Below are 18,542 nucleotides of genomic sequence, written 5' to 3'. Positions count from 1 at the left end.
AAAGATCCAAGTGTTCTGCTGGGACATCCACAATTAGTCGATACAGTGCCCAATATTCTCCAATCATGGCTGGTCTGCTGATATCTGAATGGCAACTTCTCTGGTAACCCGCTTAATAACACCCTAAAAAACTTTAAGCACGTCTAACAAAACATAAGGTAGAGGAACACAATAAACACAGCGAAATAAAATGCATGTTCCAACGGTCTTATACGGGTACAACATACAGGCATCCAGTGTCCCATTCATGACATAGCATTCCCTACGATCGAATGACCTCAACACTATGGATGACAACAACAGCAAGAATACAATACGAAGGGCAGCGATGAAAAACACTACTACTATAGGTACAACATTCCAAGGCAACTAAGCTACTCTAGCCACGCGTCTTCATTCTGGGGCTCGATGGATTCTTCTATAGCTCTGGCTATGGATCTACATCTTCTCGGGACAGTGGATGAGTGAGAGGAAGCAAGGGTTCTGCTTCTAACACTTCTAAAGGTGGAGGTGCTGGTGGTGCTGCAACACCAGTTCTTCTTCTTTCTGGCAGGTGGATAGGGATCCCTTCTAAGACTGGGGCACCCTGCCTTTCAGCAGCCAACGCCCTCCGCTCGACCCTAGTGACAAGATAGGCCACCCGCAACTGATGGACATGTCGATCTTCAGCCTCCTTCAGGGCTTCCAACATGGCAGTCTCCTAGCTCTCAGCAGCTGTAGCACTAGCATGCGCTTTGGCGAGCTGCACCTGTAGCATCCGGTTGAAGATCTCGACTTCCTCGGCTCGATGGAAGTAGCTCCTCAGTTCCAAGGCTTGCCAGTCATACTGCTCATCTAGAGCAAGCAGGTACGTGGTTAAGTGCACCATGGTTGGACTGTCTTCTTGCACATCCCGCCCTTGCAAAGCCTCCATGCGAGCCTTCCATGCCCCCCGATTCCTATCCAAAGGTGGAAAGAACCGCATGGGGGTACGGGCAAGGGGCTCCTCATAGATCTGGTAGAGGTACCGCAAGGCTTTGCAGGCCACAACTTGGTAGGTGTCGGTGAAGCTAAACCCGGTTGCGGTCACACTCCAGGCTTTAGTGAGGTCGGGGAACTCTTCACTCTTCCCGATGTAGACGGTAACCTCACACCTCTCGGTGCCATGCTCCTCATACTTGGGACGATCTCTGACTCCGAGCTTTTACAGGGTGGCATGCAGGATTCTAGGAAAACCCTCAACGTTTAGGCAGTAGGTACTAACCTAGGCTCCTGCCATCTCTGACGGTGGTTGCAAGGAAGGCTGAGCGAAAAGCTGGCTCAAGGAAAAGCTAAGCGAGCTAAAGTGTGCTGAGTGGTGATACTAAAGGCTAAGTCAGGCTCTGCTTATAAAGGCGGAGCGTTCAGTGGTCCTAGCGTGGTCCACCAGGGTTCCCGCGCGAGATCACTACGATGAATCGACCAAATTCCATGCGTTCGAGGCGAGCGACGTGCGATGCCATTACTGACTAGTATGACTATAGGGCAAGGGTCCAATAAGAGCATAGAAAAGGGGTACAGGGAGACATGAGGCACGACAGGCGTGAACCACGGGCAAACACGGAGCACGAAACCACAGTGCAGACCTAACTCTAGAACAGAAACGAGACAGTCATGCACAGTACAACATGTGTGACACCTATGGAGGGCGTATCAGCAAATAATATGGCACTACAATACACAAACAGGATATGCATGAATGCACGTCCTATACGTCCTTCCACTGTCGCCAACATATAGGGCAACTGTTCTCAGATTTTTGGCACATCGTTCTCTCTCTGTAACTAGTCGATACTATCGGACTATGCTCGAGTCAGTGTACCTGCAGAAAACTTGATTAAGCCTACCTAAGTTAGCAGAGTGCCATCTATCCTGGATACATAACCATAGTAATAGGGCTACTTATATAACTTCGCATACAAACGTCCTAACTTTTTGCAAAAATGGGTTGTCAAATTTTAGTTTAGAAAAGGTTTTTGAAGCCTTATTTCCTCATTTGCGCTCTGATACCACCTGTGGCATAACCACCTAATCTAATGCCTCCCAGGAGTGCTTGTCTTCCATTAGACACTAAGCACCCAAAGGAGAACACTAAATTACTCGGTTCTGTCGGGCACACCCTAGGGGAGAACCCGAAAATCCACATTTTTGCCATTAGGATCCCAAATGAGAGAATAAAGCTTACATCATTCTTAACCATTTCTTACAACACTATTAATACGACATCAGAGTATAATATTTATTGTACTAACAACGAAATGTAATCATATTATCAGAGTTATAAACAATTTAATTGAACAGCGGAATGTAAACATGTGAACAGAGTTACAATGAAAATAAACATCTATTAATGACATGATGAAGTATTGATATAGAAACTACGACAATAGATTATGAAATTTTCATTTATAAAAGCATTTGGTGAGAGTTATAAATAAGAACTACGATCGCAGCGTAAAGGAAATCCTCTCTGAGCCCACCAAGAGGAATCCACACACAAAGGTCAGCTCTAGCATCCACCTATCACCTGCAACAGGGGGAATAAAACCCTGAGTACTCAATTGTACTAAGCAAGACTTACCTGACAGGAGAAAAGAAAAGACTCCAAGGATATGCAAGGCTATCTGGCTTGTGAGTTCATTGCATTTGCAGAAAGCATTACTAAATGTGCATCCTTATATTCGATTTTTATTAATAGCCACATTGGTTCATTAACTAACCATTCTATGTAAGCACCTGTGCTACTTTCAAGCAGGTGGTAAGCAATCAGACTTCCTTTTTCATTCTATCTTTCATCTTCAGTTCTTACTATGATAATAAACGGTAGATAAGTCGTACCGGATCGCTCGATGATTCGTGAATCAATGCCCCCAGCTGGGTACTCCGAAAACACATGCCCCCGCTTGTACCCTAGGCACAAGCAGGACCAACCTATGACTCTCCTGTCCTAGGTGTCTAGGTCCCCATCCAAACTGGGACTCCAAGCCCCCGCCCTGAGTCCCGGACCTAGTACGGTGCAAGGACCTCCTCCACCAAAATAAAACCCTAACAGTCGGTCTAGAAAGAGCTGAATCTACGACAAGAGAGCAATAAGTCTTCCAAGCGCCCATACACAAGTATGTGCTCGGGATAATAAGTCTGTGACTTGCCTAGAATCTTATGCAACGATCGGTCCTTAACCGACCAGACAGGGAAAACATTGTAACCAAGCTATGCCCCGTATCCACGGCGACACAACCTCTTACACTCACCAATACCCAAACCATATCCCTGCCCGGTCACCATTTTTCCTTTTCACCATTTATATTTTCCGAGTGATAATATTACAGTAATATATTTCCTATCTCTTATGAGTGACAAGCAATCACTCGACTTCTACCGGAGTCCTATAGCATAGCATTCTATACGATCCTGTCATACTAGTAAGACTCATAGGATAAAGATATATATATATATATATATATATATATATATATATATATATATATATATATATATATATATATATATATATATATATATATATGCAAGTGGGTTTCATTCAACTCATTCAAACTTAATGCACAATTATAATTTAAATTGCAGAAAATAGGGGTTATGCACCAAGGCTTGCCTGGGTAAGATATATTAAAAGTTAGTATCTACATCTTGGAGAGAATACCAATACACCACCTTCGGATTCCCAATCATCCTTCGATCGATCCGTTGATCTATCATCGTACCTATATGATATGCATGTGATGCAATGCAAAGATGTAATTAATCAACTGTAATCGTGACTCATAAAATACGATGTACGTCTCTCGAGTTATCGGGCTAGTTCTAACGACGACCATACTTAGGCTACATATACACATTGTCGGATAAGGCGTTATTTCCCAGCAATTCTTTTAGTTATATAATCCCAAGTTGTTTCTTTATTTCATTCTATCGATTTAATCGTTATTCAAAATAGAGCATTATTATTTATTTAGCAACTAATTATTCTAGAGCTATAAAAATTATGGTGAACAGCTAATATTGCTAGGAACCTATGTAAAGATTTCGGATCCAATACTATTACCAATTTATCACAGGAGTCCCTACAACTTTATATTTTGCAATATTAAGTATCTTGGATTAATTATATAGCTCCCAAAGATATTATCAAACTATGTGAACAAAATATACTAATAGGTAGATCCTGATTTTAGAGACTCAACAAAACTAGTTTCATAATTTTTGGACAGCAGCACAAATGTATATTGATTTTACAATTTTATTCCCGAACTAAATTAGCTACTTGTTTTAGAAAACCAAGGGACCAGCAGGCACCAATCGGCCTAGTGGAGACCGGCGGTACCAGGCCGGCCCAGCTGGCGGGCGCGGTCGGCGGCCCAGCGCGCGGCAGTGACATGGCCCAAGCGGGGACAAGGCGCGGCATAGGGCCCGCGCGGCCAGCGGCCCACAGGCGCATGCGCCCCAGCACAGTGACGGGGCGCGAGCAGCCCAACAGCCGAGAGCATGCTGGCCTATTTTGCAAAAATGCCCCTACGTTAACCTCTATTTGACGCGAGATCCCTAGGCACTATTCAATTGAGTCGCGTACTTCGCATTGACCACCCCGTATAATTCTTTTTCTTGGATTCTTACCCTTTACCTTGTCTTCTAAAACAGAGTACCGGCGGGGGAGCCACCGGCCGACGGCGACGGAGGTGAAACGGCTTCGCGGTGGGGGCGTTTCACCGGCTCTAGGCAGCAGGCGGACCCGGCCGAGCTCGGCACGGCGTGGCCCTGGCGGACGCGAGACGCTGCAACTGCGGGCGTGGCCACGACGAGACGCGGCGTGGGCACAGGGCGCGCTTGTGCGCAATGGTCGGCAACAGGTAGGCCCCCACCCTTGGCATCGAGCGGCCTGCAGGGACCCATGCGGAAGAGGGAGCGAAGGGCCACGCGTGGCTCGGGCGTCGGCGGGCGCTACGGTCCAGCGGGGAGGAAACAACAGGGCGCCGGCGCACTAGCGAAGGTGGCCCAGTGGCATCGGACCGGCCACGGCAACATGGGCAGCAGAGGGGCCGAGGGCATGGCCAGCGCGGACCAGGGCAGAGCCATGGAGGTTCGCGTGCGTGTGCGCACGCATGGCCGGCGATGGGAGTGCAGGCATGCTTGCGATGGAGGCAGAGCGACGGCAGGCGTGGCCCAGTGGGTGCTGCGGTGGAGCGGCGCGAGTCCCGGGCGAGGCATGGCAGGTGCGCACGCGGCCGGACGCGGCACGACGTGGTGCGCGGCAGCAGCGTAGGCCTGGGCGCACGGAAGGCAGTGCAGGAGGAGAAGCTAGGAGGGATGGCGTCGTGGCTCTCGCACGCGGTAGTGGAGCATGTTGTGGAGCGGCGTGGAGTTGTGCTCGACGCGGTCCTGGGCGGTGGCGGGCGCGAACACGACGGAGACGCGGCGCGGGGAAGAAGAGGAGGGGCGACGGTACTCGTGGTCGTGGTGCCGCTGCGACCTGTGATGGTGCCATGGCTGTGGTCTGGGAAGGAGGCAGAGAGAGGAAAACGGCGGAGGCAATGAAGAGTGGCAGACAACGGCTCGGACTCGGCACTCAAGAAGTACGCGGGCAGGTGCGGAGGTGGATGGCAGCTTGGCAATGCAATCAGAGATAGAGGGCAGACCGGGACAAGACGAGGCAGAGACGTGGGAATTTGTATGTTGAACTTTGCTCGCCGGCTATGGAGACAACAGAGGCAGGGAGACGTCCCGTCGATCAGTTCGCTTGCTATTCCAACTAAACCACGACAGCCAGCAGCTTGGCACAGCGTCGACGGTGCCGGTGCACGTAAGGCAGGGAGTGGACATGGCGTGGCAGTGGTTCGGCAACTGCGCGCCAACACACACGGAGCATGAGAGGACAAGGCGAGGACAGGGGGAAAGAACCACGTGCTCCAAATAAAAATTTCAGACCAGACCACCAGCTTCGCAAGCAAGAGATGAGCAGTCGGTCAACTTGTACACTCTTGTGCAGAGACGACAGACAGGGACGGCTGAGGACGATCAGAGACAGAGCAAGCAAATAGCGTGAGGGTTCGGCCAACTTCATCAACGCAGGGATAGCGTGGCGCGACGCGAGTAACTCGGGTGATCAATTCAGAGCAGGGAAAATGACACCGTCGTACCCGCGAGGCAGGTGGGACGAGTGGTCAGCGGCACTCTCGTTTTCATTTCTATTTCATTTTAAGTTTTAACCCGATTAACTTGTTTAGGAATTTTTTCTTAGACCTAAATTACGGTGCTAAACAAGATCGTAACACTAGGGGTGTTACAGGCATCAAAGTATCAGCCACGTCAATGCCACCTAGGATTCCTTACTGTGCACGGCCTGGCACTTCGACGCCGAGACGTTTTACCTCGGCGCCAAGACTCACGGCGTCGACCCTCAGGGTCCAAAGATAAGTTTAAATCTCCCAGAGGATCAAACGTAATTTTTTTTTTCAAAAAAAAAGACCCAATTGTAAAAAATGCGGGCTTCTTCTCTCGTTCTCCCTCACAACCTCTGCATTAGTGCCTAGAACTTTTGTTGCTCCATCGCCCACAACGCATGCTTACATTAGTGCCTAGAACTTTTGTCACGAGACATGCTGCGAACCACTACCAGGTGTGATATGACCTCGTGCGTAGACGTGGAAGATGGGGCTACTAGCCAGCTTGGCGAGTTAGGGTTGGGCGGTTGGCCTTAGAAGTTAGGGCAACGACTAGTTAGGTGTCCGCAAAGGATAACCAAATCATCAGTCGAGATGAAGGCAAAAAAAAACAATAAAAAGAAGAAGATGAGGGAGAGCGTAGGGACGCAGAGTATTGAAGATGAGAGACGGAGTTTTTTTTTTTGGAAGAACGTGCGAGGCCAGCGACTATGGGCGTGATTGATCGGTGGAATCGGGCTGTCCTCGCACCGTTTAATTGTCTGACCTCATTCATGCGGCGTGTTTGGTTGTTCTGCTCGTACCTTTCGCCTGTATCCTTTCATTCATCTGTCCTCTTCCATCTCGTACGACTTCGTCTTCTGGATTTCTCCTTCTCTCATGGTGTAGGATGACTTGATCCACCTAGGATGTAGGGACCCATACGTCAGATACCCAAAAAACTGATGCATGCATACAACCAAACACAACCCCGTCTAGTACTGAACTAACAGCAAAGACAACCAAACACGACCACATGCACAAGCTTAACCCGACTTCTTTGATCCTGCACAGCCTGACTGTCCTGGCTTAAGGCCTGCTCTGCAACTTACCACGCCCTGTGTGAACTTGCTAGCTCGTTCCTCTGCTCTCTAGCCAACAGAACTTCACCGTAGCCGGCAATTTAAGCACCGTTGGGGACCCCTTAATGGAAGGGTTAATAGTTGAAATTAAGAAAAATGTGGGCCAATCTCTCCTTTCTCAAGGTCAAAGGTGCTGCAATGTTGACAAGTTATTTAAGCCCTGCACAAAAGAATATTTACTATCTTAATGTGCATTATATTAGACATGGAGGACGATGAGACTCGAGCACCTAATGAAGATCACAAGTGACCTGAGCAGCTAGCAGACCCTTTTATGTGATGGATGACAAAAGAGAGAGAAATACAAATGAATTTGTAAAAACTCTCTTTCTGAGTTATTTGAAGAAATTGAATTGCTGAAATCTTACATTTTAAAAATAAAAAGTTTATAAAAGAACATATGGCGAGGTTCTCAGTTCTTTGAAGGAAAGTACTACGCAAAAAAAAAAATGTATTTGAGTTATATAGCCTCTATTAAAAGTAAAAGATAACAGAAAAAATATTTCTTCGATGGAAAGGTCAGGGGTTGCCGGGAATAGAGCAGAGATCGATCGATCACCAGACCACGCCAATTTTAAAAATAGCTTGAGCTCTCCTAGCAAACTGAGGAGTGAGGACTATGGATGAAAACGGTACGGATATTTTTCGACCGTATTCGAAGCTGAATTCGTTTAGAGGGGTTGAGATCTGTTCGTATCTGAGTCCGGATATCCAATATCCGATACCGTATCCGTATCCGAATACTCAAATCATATATTTATGATGTCGATATCTAATCGTATCCTATCTGACATAGTTGACACTATTCGTATTCAAATCTAAATCCGAATCTGAACAAAAATATAAAACAAATATAATATCGGTAATATCCGTCCGTATCCGATCAGTTTTCATCCCTAGCGAGGACAGAGCAGACAGGGAATCAGATCGGATCAAAGGAACATGCTTGTGCAAAATGAAAGAAGAGCAAACAAAAAAAGTAAAAGTAATGAAGGGATTGAGATGGGCCGTGATGTGGGGTCGCATCCGACGTGGTCGGTGCAATGAGAGGAAGCCATGTCTCTTGGCGGTCACTGCCTACCATGATTTATGTTCGGGAAAAAAATCCGAAAATAACACGTGAGCAGCAACATAGCACATTATTGTACCAACGTCAACGTGGCAGGAAAATTGGCAGCTTGACAGATACAGGAAGACCACCTGGCTGGCACGATGTGCCCGTCACTGATGGAACACGTTACACATAGCAGTACTCCGTATGCACCTCGCGACGTGGTACACGGGAGCCACGGAAGCCTCCCGTCCGATCGGCCTCGGCCGTCGTCGGTGCCACGTCGCGCTTCGAATCGAATGCGCCCGTGGTGTTCCACGCGCCACGGCTCCCCTCCGCCCCGGGTCAGCCTCTCCCAGACCGGGCTCGACCGGACCGACCAGATCAGACCGGTCCCATGTAAGCGACCCTTAGCCTCCGGCCCGATCGATCCATTGGACCATTTCCCACTCGATCGCCAATCATGGAGTTCCCGCACCACCACCACCACCACGGCCACCGCCGCGACGAAGACGAGGACGACCGCCGGGGCCCGCCGCCCCCGGCCTACGGCCAGCCGCCGCCACCCGACCCGTACGGCCGGCCTCCGCCCCAGCCCGCGTACGGCGGGGGCGGGTACGGCAACGTCGTCCACGTCGCGCACGAGGCCGGCGACGAGAGGCCGCACTATGGTAGCGGCGGCGGCGGCCTCGGTGGCGCCTTCGGGGGCGGCGGCGGCCCCGAGTACGGCCACGAGGGCCGCCCGCACCACCACGGCGGATCCGAGTACGGCCACGAGACACGCCCGCACCACGGGGGCGGGGGCGGGGGCGCCGCGCCGGTGAGGCAGCAGACCTACAGGATCTACTGCAAGGCCGGGGAGGACCAGTACAGCCTCGCCGCCCGCGACGGCAAGGTCTGCCTCGTGCGCACTGACCGTGACGACGACGCGCAGGTAACGTTTGCGGTGGCACCCTGCCTACCCTAAGATATTTGTTCCATTTTGCTGTATTCTGCTCTTGCTGTGGGGTGTTGATGTAGACGTGGCCTGATCCTGATCATGTTGAGTTTGAACTGCCCCAAATCCGAGTTGTGATCGCGGGGTCTGGACGAAGATTCCCTTCCCGATCTTGCTCGGAAATTTGGCGGCTTCGTTGATGCGATCCTGCCTTGTCTTTCTTTCTGGGGATTGGGGAACACACAATAAAAAAAAAAAGGAATTCCTCAGTTTGACATTTGTCTCCGTTGCCTTGTGGTGACTTTATTCAACTTTGCTTATGATGCAGCACTGGATCAAGGACATGAAGTACAGCACCAGGGTGAAGGATGAGGAAGGCTACCCTGCCATTGTCCTCGTCAACAAGGCCACCGGAGAGGCTCTCAAGCATTCTATTGGCCAGTCACACCCTGTAGGTCTCTCCGCTCGATGCTACCATCTATGCTTCTTCATTCGGCTTGTTTTAACAGTCATCTACCTGTTATATAATCACAAATGCTCGTGGAAATGTACTCTGTGCGACCATCGATCTTATATGTACAACTTTGAGATTCATGGGTAATGGCACACCCAAACTTGGGTTTGCAGCATTCCTTGTACTGCTGCTCCCTAACATGGAACTAGATTTCCTTCAATACTCAAATAGTATCAGAAATGAACATCAATGCTTGAATTAGTACAGCTAAAGAACAGAATTAACGCACACCTATATATTGATTGCGAGTAGTATTTCGAAGCACAACTATTTCTCTTGGTTATCAGTTAACTAAGATTCTGTTATTATTGCCTGAAGTACCATAAACATGCAGGGCTTCGCATGATTTATTTTTTGTCCTAATTTCAAATACTGTTTGATTAACCATTGTCATGTACTTCAGCAAATATTGTACAATTACATCAGTGTGCCGTAGTGGGTACCTTGTCAATAGTTTAGATCTGCATCTGTCCTTGGTGTTTGACATCCCGCATCCATGTTCGTATCACGCTGCTCCTATCGGTGTCCATGCGCATATCACGCTGCATATTGTGTCATTTGTCCTAAAATAATTTGGTAATGTTAGTCGTGGTAGTATGGTTGTGTCCTCACGCATTCCTAATTGCACATTGAAACGTTTATGAGATTTGCTTCATCCTTACCCATGTTATCTTCAATGGACTATTTTTAGGTTCCTCTGACCCGCTATGATCCAGACAAACTGGATGAGTCGGTCCTGTGGACAGAGAGCAGGGACGTTGGGGATGGATTCCGCTGCATTAGGATGGTCAACAACATCTACCTGAACTTTGATGCTTTACATGGAGACAAGGACCATGGTGGTGTGCGCGACGGAACGACCCTTGTGCTGTGGGAGTGGTGTGAGGGAGACAACCAGCGCTGGAAGATTGTTCCCTGGTGTAAGTTTTCTATAATTTGGGCTGCACATATATATAGTTTCCTACTGCAACATTATTGTCATCCATATTTTATGCACCAACCTGTCTTTACTGGAAATTGCAAAAGTTAAATCACTATCAGTAATAATTTATTTTTTTTACTACTCGTCAGTTTGATTTATTGCATATAAATAACCATCATTAACTGTTGAATAGTTTGATTTGTTCTTGAAAAGCTCTTAAACAATTGTGTTGATATTATTTCTGTTCACACCATCAAAATGAATAAGCTTCTTATAAAAAAAATCGAATAAGCTGTATAAGATCTGAGATGTTGCAAAATCTCATCATTGATGTGTGGACTAATCTGACTCTGGTTTGTAAGATGTTCACACCATCATTGATGTGTCAACTAATTATGGTTCCTTCTGTTGGCAGGAACAAGAAAATGTGCGGCTGAGCCGCACCAAGGAGCTCCTGTCGTAATAAGGGAAGTGATTGGTACTGAAGTTTCTAGAAATAAGAGGCGCTTCTGAGATGCCTGTGTGAGTTTTGTGTTCCATTCCATTTTCATGATAACGCATTGATATATGTGATGCGCGACACTACACTAAGTGGCAGCTTTGGTATATAACTATATATTGTATGAACCCATTGTTGTTGGACTAATGTGACGAGTGATGTATGAACCTTTGCTTGAGGCATATGCTCTGCTGCTCCTGCCGTGGAATTTGTGAGTTGATTATGTATCTTGTGAGAAATGGTTCGTGTTGCATAAACGTAATTCTGGCGGTAGCTGAACCTGGGATCTGGGAACCAGAGCATGAACTGAGCCTCATCAATCACCATGCTTCCTCTGCTCGTGTTTCACCTTTCACGCACGGTTACTGACTGGAGTAGAGGATGTCGAGGACGATGGAGACGGTGCATTTATTGTGTTCATCCCTGCAGCATCATGCGATAGCTGTGGCTCCTACCTTTATTCCAGTTCGTGCAGTTGTCGATGCTGCACCTAGCCGGCCTGAAAGCATGGTCCACTAGAAACTGTCTGGAGGGCCGGAAGGTACATGCACCTGCCGAAAAAGATGCCCGTTTTCGTAGTCCTTTTGTGAACTGCTTGAAGATATTTTTTGGGCAGTATCATGCGTTCATTTTTCGAAGATTGAGATTTGGTGCCTCCCTAATCGTTTGCACACGGGCCAGGACTTGTATAATAGAGGCTGCGATGCGCTTAGTTGGTTCATGAATTGAAAATCAGAGACCAGAGCTGTTGAATTTTCTGCAACTTTATGGCTGATTCTGTGGTTTGGCAAAACAGACCGTCTCTTTCTGGCAGGACAACAGTAGCGCTTAGAGCGTCCGCAGTGTGCGTTTCATAGGCATTTCGATGCATTAAATGTAGCTATACGATCAGGTAAGTAAATGGTGCCGTTCGGCTGACCTTGAAAGACAGTTTGTTCGACTTTTTTTTTTTTAGCTAAAACAGTATTTTTTTTTTTCACGTCAACTCAATCAGAACAGTATTTTTTCGGCAAACGAACATGCCCGGGTCGACGGAGGAGCAGCTCCGAGGTATGGAACCGGGTCCGAGCTATCAATGGAGAAACACCCTTTTTTTTTTGTGTGTGGGTCCGGCAATCAAGCTTTGTCCGGTTCCGTCCACTGTGGGCTGAATAGCAGGACGAGTCATGTCCAGGTCCAATCCCACGATCGGAATGCCCCCGATGCTCCACCCTGCGGACGCCCTTAGCAACATTTGGGCTTCGATTGATCCTCTTTCGTCAGTGTTAAGAACGGAATTGGGGAAGGGATTGGAGAATAGATTGAGGACGCGAAGAAGAACACGCAAGGAGATGGGGAACAGAACCAGGACTGGTTCTGGATTGTTGTTTCTTATCTGTATTAGTTTGTTTCTTATCAGTATTAGTTTGTTTCTTGTCTTCCACCCCTTCCATCTCCTCCCGTAAGTAGTGCAAGATTCCCTACTCTAGTCACGGCCACTTATTTCCTGTTCGCTGGTCTGAAACTTTGCTTACCAAGTCAGTTGTAAGGGACTGTGACGCCTAAGATGATAGGTGAACCAGATGACTTAAAATTCAACTTCTAACTAAAACATCTAATTCCACCTAGTCAAAACCTACGCAAGAAAGCAATCTATCTTAATGTGCAACTACGATTTTGCTAGGTGTATTGCTATCTCTATCGCAAAAGAGTTATGCAACATACGTTCCAATCCTATCAACTAAGCTAGAAAAGTAAAGTACATAACTAAGGTAGCAATATAAATGCAAAAGGTAAAGATGAGGTAGAGATACAAAATCCCGTCGATGACTCCGGTATTTTTACCGAGGTATCGAGAAGCGCTCAAGCTTCCCCCTAGTCCTTATTGGAGCCTCTCGCAAGGGCCAAGCTCCCGGTTCGATAACTCCGTAGATAGCCCCGGGCCTTCCCCACGCGCAAGTGGGTCTCTGGTGTGCCTTCCGACAAGCCTCTCCCGCATCGTTCCCCACCGACTTCACTATCAAGCTTTCGGCCAAACCGCTACGGGCCTTGTTCCCTTTGGAACACGGTGGTGGCCACACCACAAACACGGTTGGTGTGGTCTCACAAAACTACAAGCCCCGCCGAGTACAAACACGGTGCGCGTAGGCACCTTATTGGGTTTAGAGGTATGCAAACCTCACTAGCAACTAGACCTAAGCCCAGAGCAAGCGCATATGAGCGTGGTCTAACAAACCTAAGCACTTTGCAAAGCACCTATGCTAATCATCAAGTGATCTTTAAGCTCTATGCATGTGGAGAGCACAAATGAGGTGTAGCAACACCCTCCTATCTTCCCTCAGCTCCCACTGCCTTCAAATGGTCGGTTGGGGTCCCTTTTATAGCCCCAAAGTGAAGGACTAGCAGTTGCGCCTAAGATGGTCATCTCTGTGAGGTCGGACAGGGCGGTGCCCTACCATGTCAGTTAGCCATTAGTCACTGACACCCGACCGTTGGGGTACTATTCATTGGGCGGTGCACCGCCACCCTTAAGGCGGTGACCAGGGCGGTGTCCAAGTCCCCCTTCGCTGCCCTCTAGAAAAATAGGGCAATGCACACGGTGCTGTCCGATGTCCACCTTTCCTCTAGCCGCAGCAGCCCTCTATTTGGTGGCACCTCCACCCCCTGGCGGTGCACTACCATGCCTAGGGCGGTGCCCCCTCTTGCTGTTTCTTCACGTTTCTTCATCGGGGCTTTGTCATCTTTGCATCTTGGACTCCTTGCTTCACTTCCAAGCTGTCAACACCTCTTCCAAGGTCTTCTTTCGAGTGTCGATCATTTTCTTCACGTTCCAAGCTTGGTCCAAGTTCCCGTTGCATGCTATTGAACTATAAAATAAACACTAGCAAACACATTAGTCCAATTTGGTCATATTGATCATCAAACACCAAAATCCAAACTAAATGGGCATTGGGTCCATTTTCCTTATAGCCTTTGGATCATCTTCTCCATCTTGTTGATAAGTTTGATTGATTCTTCATCAAGGTCAGAGGAGGAAGATTGATCATCATCACTTGATTCATCATCATCATCATCATCCTCATCACAATCAAAACGTGTGATGATTCATCAAGTGAAGATGAAGCCCAATATAAGAGGCTAGGCCACAAGCACTCATCATCAAGCTCTTCTCGTGTGTGCCTTATGGCACGGAGTAATGAAAGCTCATCCTCTAGTGAGAGTGATAGTGATGATAAAATGACTTCTCTTAATGAACTTGTGCAAGAAAATCTTAAATATACTAAGGCTTGCACTAGCCAACAAAAGAAGCTAAAAATAATGTAAGAAAAGCTAGATAGTTCACAAGAAGCATATAAAGCCTTACTTAAATAATATGAGATATTTGCTAATCTCAATATTGAACTAGCTACTAAAATTGAGCAACTTGAGGCTAGTGCAACAACAAATGCATGCATAATCAATGATGAGCAACTTGTAAAGAAAAATGAAAAAGAAAAGTTAGCTAGCTCACAAGATGCTTATAAAAGTTTGCTTGCTAAAATGGAAACCATGTGCAAACATTGTGATGAGCTAACTAATAAAGTTTCTAATTTTAAGGCCATCGGTTCAATCCTCACCAAGGCACCTAAAAAGAAAAGTTCAATCTTTGACATGTCTAAAAAGGATGTCTCTACTTCTTGAAATGATTTATGCAATTTGAGCTCACCCATTTGCGATCAAGTTTGTTTTAAAAAAGTTATTGTAGAAACATGCACACAAGAGGTCACAATGGAGAATGAGAAGCTCAAGCAAGAAGTGGCTTGCCTCACAAAGGACTTGACTCAAGTGCAAGGCAAGACAGAGCAAACCCAACTTCATCAAGATAACACCGTCAAGGGAATGAAGAAGCTTGATGAAGGACAAACCGTGGTTTTACCACGTATGCCACAAGCTAGGAAGGCCATAAGTCCTATGAGTACATGGTGAAGAATGGGAGAGGAGCAAAGAAGAAAGAGAAAACAAAAAGCAAACAAGCAAGCTCTGCAACACCTACACCAACAAAGTGGACAAGAAGACCTCCACACCTTATCTCTTGAAAAAGAAGAAAATGACAAAGTGGTGGCCATCAAGGTGAACAAGAAAGCCAACAATGGGACCAAACGTATTTGGGTGCCAAAGGAAATTATTTCAAATATAAAGAGCACCAAGAAGATTTGGATCTCGAAGGACAAGTGAGAAGTCCAATGGATTACGGGGAATTTGGAGACTTGGCATAGTTTATGTGCATTTCATGGGGTGCATCATGATGGACAAGGTAATTGCCAAGTGGGTTAGTGTAAATTATGGACCCAAATTCCCCTTCCCATGTTAGGTAACTAGATTTAATTTCTTGCAATTTCAATTAGCATCTAGTTCCTTTTATTTCTAGGTTTGTATTTATATGTTTAATCTTTTGTCATGCATTCACTGGCTAAATCATATGGTAGGATTGCTCGGTATCACTCTTACCCTTGGAGCAAACCTACATGATTTAAATTGTTTAGGAGCACGGCACATAGCTCAGTTTACAAGATGTTTAAATTGTTTTACTAGTTTGTTTCTAATATGTGCCAAAGTCTAAATTATAGATAATTTTCCCCAAATATCATTTTAAAAAATGTTTCTCACATTCATGTGATGTCATTTTTTAAGTGGTATTTTTTATTCCAAAATCAATGTGCATGTCTCCTTCAAGTATTCCACGCTTGTACGCACAAATTTAGGGGGATGTTACTCTATAAGTTGGATGCCTTGAGACTAACATTATTTCAAGCTTATCGTGTGTAGTAGTCTCATTGCAAGGAAAATAGTGTCCCCTGAGATAAGCATCATACTTCAAAAATCCACCACCTCTTGCAAGTGGTGTCAATCAAATTGGTTTCTAAATGTTGTATTCCTAAAACCGATATCATTATGTTGATTTCAATTTGGTATTTTTATGCTTTCTTCATGCATTATATAGATTAAACTTCCTTGTGCATTATTTTGCCAATTATGCATATAGTTCATCTTCCACCATATGTATGTATATATATAGGGGGGCTTAGTCTATTTAATGTGAGAGTCAAGTTTTGTGATCTATTACACTCCACATATAAATGATCACAAAATTTGACCCTTCTTGTGCTAATAATGTCTTCTTTTTCGGTGTTTGATTCCAAAGGGGGAGAATTTATAGAACAAAAAGCTATCCAAGCCTTCTCCAACCCCTGTCGGTTCCTACTATCGCTTGGTAGAGTATTTCCATGGATTTTGTGGAGGGCCTTACTTCTTCATGGCAAGAACTGCATCCCCGTCGTTGTTGATAGGTTCTCCAAGTACAAACATTTCATCGCCTTGGATCATCCTTTTACGGCTCTTTCAGTGGCTAAGCTTTTTCTCCAGCAAGTTTACCACCTCCATGGATTGCCCAATTCTATCATATCTGACAGAGACCATGTGTTCACTAGCCAATTGTGGCAAGAATTGTTTCGTCTAGCTGGCGTCACTCTGAAAATGTCCATTGCTTATCATCCGCAAATGAATGGACAGACAGAGAGAGTTAATCATTGCCTGGAGGCGTTCTTGCATTGTTTTGTCAGTGCATGCCCAACAAAATGGATCGAGTGGATCTACCTGGCCGAGTATTGGTACAACACGACTTGACATTCTTCTCTGGGGTTTTCGCCATTCTATGTCCTCTACGGCAATCATCCATGCCATTTTGGCTTGAGTGCAGACATGGCTGCTGCCCCAACTTCCCTGTTTGACTGGATGCAAGAAAAGTCCCTCATGTCAGAGTTGATCCAGCAACATCTGAAGCGTGAAGCGTGCCTAGGAACGCATGCACATTCAGGCAACAAATCTCACTCAAAAGGTCACTTTTCTATTGGTGGCTCGGTCTACTTGGAGCCATAGCCCTATGTGCAGGCTTCCCTTGCGCCTCGCTCTAACCAAAAGCTTGCATTTAAGTTCTTCGGCTCTTTTTCAGGTTCTGGACAAAATCAGTGTTGTTGCGTACAAGCTTGACTTGCCGGCGACTTCTTCCATCCACTGTGTTTCACGTGTCCTAGCTCAAGACCGTGGTGCCGACGTCGCATACCGTCTCCATGCTTCCCCAAGCTTTGGACGGCCTGCAATTTTGAGTGAAGGTTCTTTAGGGGCACGTCATCACTTCCGGCGTCTTCGTCGTTCCGCAGGTGCTCATCCAATGGTCCGGGCTCCCCGATCAATGGCCACCTAGGAAGATCTCAAAGCCCTGAAGCAACGCTTCCTGCGTGCTCCTGGGGACAAGCAGCTTCTCTTCCAGCGGGGGTGTTGGCACTGAGGACACGTAGGCTTGACGATGGCACTATGCCGTGTTTGGCACAGGAAGGAGTTGCAGACACAGGGCAAGGGGCCGCGCTACTCATCACGTGCCACCCGCCCAAGTGGGCGATACATGGACCACCAAACAGAGGGTTGCTACGGCTGGAGGAAAGGTGGGCACCAGACAGCACCGTGTGCACTGCCCTATTTTTCAAGAGGGCAGCGAAGGGGGACTTGGACACCGCCCTAGTCACCGCCTTAAGGGTGGCGGTGCACCGCCTAATGAATAGTACCCCAACGGTTGGGTGTGAGTGACTAACGGCTAACTGACATGGTAGGGCACCGCCCTGTCCGGTGACCTCACAGAGATGACCATCTCAGGCGCAATAGCTAGTTCTTCACTTTGGGGCTATAAAAGGGACCCCAACCGACCATTTGAAGGCAGTGGGAGGTGAGGGAAGATAGGAGGGTGTTGCTACACCTCATTTGTGCTCTCCACATGCATAGAGCTTAAAGATCACTTGGTGATTAGCGTAGGTGCTTTGCGAAGTGCTTAGGTTAGTTAGACCACGCTCATATGTGCTTGCTCTAGGCTTAGGTCTAGTTGCTAGTGAGGTTTGCATACCTCTAAACCCAAGGTGCCTACGCACACCATGTTTGTACTCAGCGGGGCTTGTAGTCTTGTGAGACCACACCAACCGTGTTTGTGGTGTGGCCACCACCATGTTCCAAAGGGAACAAGGCCCGCAGCGGTTCAGCTGGAAGCTTGATAGTGAAGTCGGTGGGGAACAGTGCAGGAGAGGCTTGTCGGAAGGCACATCGGAGACCCACTTGCACGTGGGAAAGGCCCGGGGCTATCCATGGAGTTATCCAACCGGGAGCTTGGCCCTTGCGAGGGATTCCTTGCGAGGGGCTCCAACGAGGACTAGGGGGAAGCTTGAGCGCTTCTCGATACCTTGGTAAAAATACTAGAGTCATCGACGGGAGTTTGCATCTCTACCTCATCTTTACCTTCCGTA

The 18,542-nt window shown here is 47.1% G+C and overlaps 1 protein-coding gene across 1 annotated transcript; it reads left to right on the top strand.

Moving 5' to 3' along the window:
• Positions 1-8,788: 8,788 nt before the first annotated feature.
• LOC136461927 (ricin B-like lectin R40G3) lies at positions 8,789-11,416 on the top strand. The gene is made up of 4 exons (XM_066461315.1): positions 8,789-9,300; positions 9,632-9,754; positions 10,509-10,737; positions 11,155-11,416. Coding segments are annotated over exons 1-4 (825 nt in total). The 5' UTR covers positions 8,789-8,829; the 3' UTR covers positions 11,157-11,416.
• The last annotated feature ends 7,126 nt before the right edge of the window (positions 11,417-18,542 follow it).

This window comes from Miscanthus floridulus, chromosome 6 (assembly GCF_019320115.1).
Source record: "Miscanthus floridulus cultivar M001 chromosome 6, ASM1932011v1, whole genome shotgun sequence".
Taxonomy (NCBI): domain Eukaryota; kingdom Viridiplantae; phylum Streptophyta; class Magnoliopsida; order Poales; family Poaceae; genus Miscanthus; species Miscanthus floridulus.
This window is presented reverse-complemented; position numbering and strand designations above follow the sequence as displayed.